This window comes from Orycteropus afer, unplaced genomic scaffold (genome assembly GCF_000298275.1).
Source record: "Orycteropus afer afer isolate SDZICR_OR568_19922 unplaced genomic scaffold, OryAfe1.0 scaffold00990, whole genome shotgun sequence".
Lineage (NCBI taxonomy): Eukaryota > Metazoa > Chordata > Mammalia > Tubulidentata > Orycteropodidae > Orycteropus > Orycteropus afer.
This window is the reverse complement of record NW_006922577.1, coordinates 273,470-274,777: the sequence shown is the minus strand read 5'-3', so window position 1 is coordinate 274,777 and position 1,308 is coordinate 273,470. Positions and strand designations below refer to the sequence as shown.

The 1,308-nt window shown below is 41.0% G+C and overlaps 1 protein-coding gene across 1 annotated transcript in view; it reads left to right on the top strand.

Moving 5' to 3' along the window:
- The window catches only part of LOC103212514 (zinc finger X-chromosomal protein-like), a 55,973-nt gene extending 54,912 nt beyond the window's left edge, over positions 1–1,061 (top strand). The window contains 1 exon segment of the mRNA XM_007958482.2: positions 6–1,061. Coding sequence (XP_007956673.2) covers positions 6–1,061 — 1,056 coding nt within the window.
- The last annotated feature ends 247 nt before the right edge of the window (positions 1,062–1,308 follow it).

Sequence of the window (1,308 nt, the reverse complement as noted above, 5' to 3'; positions counted from 1 at the left end):
AGAAGAAATACCGCTGTACTGACTGTGATTACACTACCAACAAGAAGATAAGTTTACACAACCACCTAGAGAGCCACAAGCTGACCAGCAAGGCCGAGAAGGCCATTGAATGCGATGAGTGTGGGAAGCATTTCTCTCACACTGGGGCTTTGTTTACTCACAAAATGGTGCATAAGGAAAAAGGAGCCAACAAAATGCACAAGTGTAAATTCTGTGAATATGAGACAGCTGAGCAAGGGTTATTGAATCGCCACCTTTTGGCAGTCCACAGCAAGAACTTTCCTCACATTTGTGTGGAGTGCGGGAAAGGTTTTCGTCACCCATCGGAGCTCAAAAAGCACATGCGAATCCATACTGGGGAGAAACCGTACCAATGCCAGTACTGCGAATATAGGTCTGCAGACTCTTCTAACTTGAAAACTCATGTAAAAACTAAGCATAGTAAAGAGATGCCATTCAAGTGTGACATTTGTCTTCTGACTTTCTCAGATACCAAAGAGGTGCAGCAACATGCTCTTATCCACCAAGAAAGCAAAACACACCAGTGTTTGCATTGTGACCATAAGAGTTCGAACTCAAGTGATTTGAAACGACACATAATTTCAGTTCATACGAAGGACTACCCCCACAAGTGTGACATGTGTGATAAGGGCTTTCACAGGCCTTCAGAACTCAAGAAACACGTGGCTGCCCACAAGGGTAAAAAAATGCACCAGTGTAGACATTGTGATTTTAAGATTGCAGATCCCTTTGTTCTGAGTCGCCATATTCTCTCAGTCCACACAAAGGATCTTCCATTTAGGTGTAAGAGATGTAGAAAGGGATTTCGGCAACAAAATGAGCTTAAAAAGCATATGAAGACACACAGTGGCAGGAAAGTGTATCAGTGTGAGTACTGTGAGTATAGCACTACGGATGCCTCAGGCTTTAAACGGCACGTTATTTCCATTCATACAAAAGACTATCCTCACCGTTGTGAGTACTGCAAGAAAGGGTTCCGGAGACCTTCAGAAAAGAACCAGCACATAATGCGACATCATAAAGAAGTTGGGCTACCCTAACAATACTTCTACAGACTTTTGTAGAGATTTGGCCTTGAAGCAGAAATTCATTTTAAAGCCAACCAGTCTCGTCCACATATAATACTGTATATTGATTTACGCTATGTAAAAATAGAAATATTGCTTCTAGTTGACTTTTTTTACAGTTTGTTCAATAGTGTGTTCTGAATTCTATCCAGTTTGTTTAATAAATGAGAAAAAGTGGCAACAAGCAAGTTGCTTTTAATGAAATAATCCCTGATTCTAT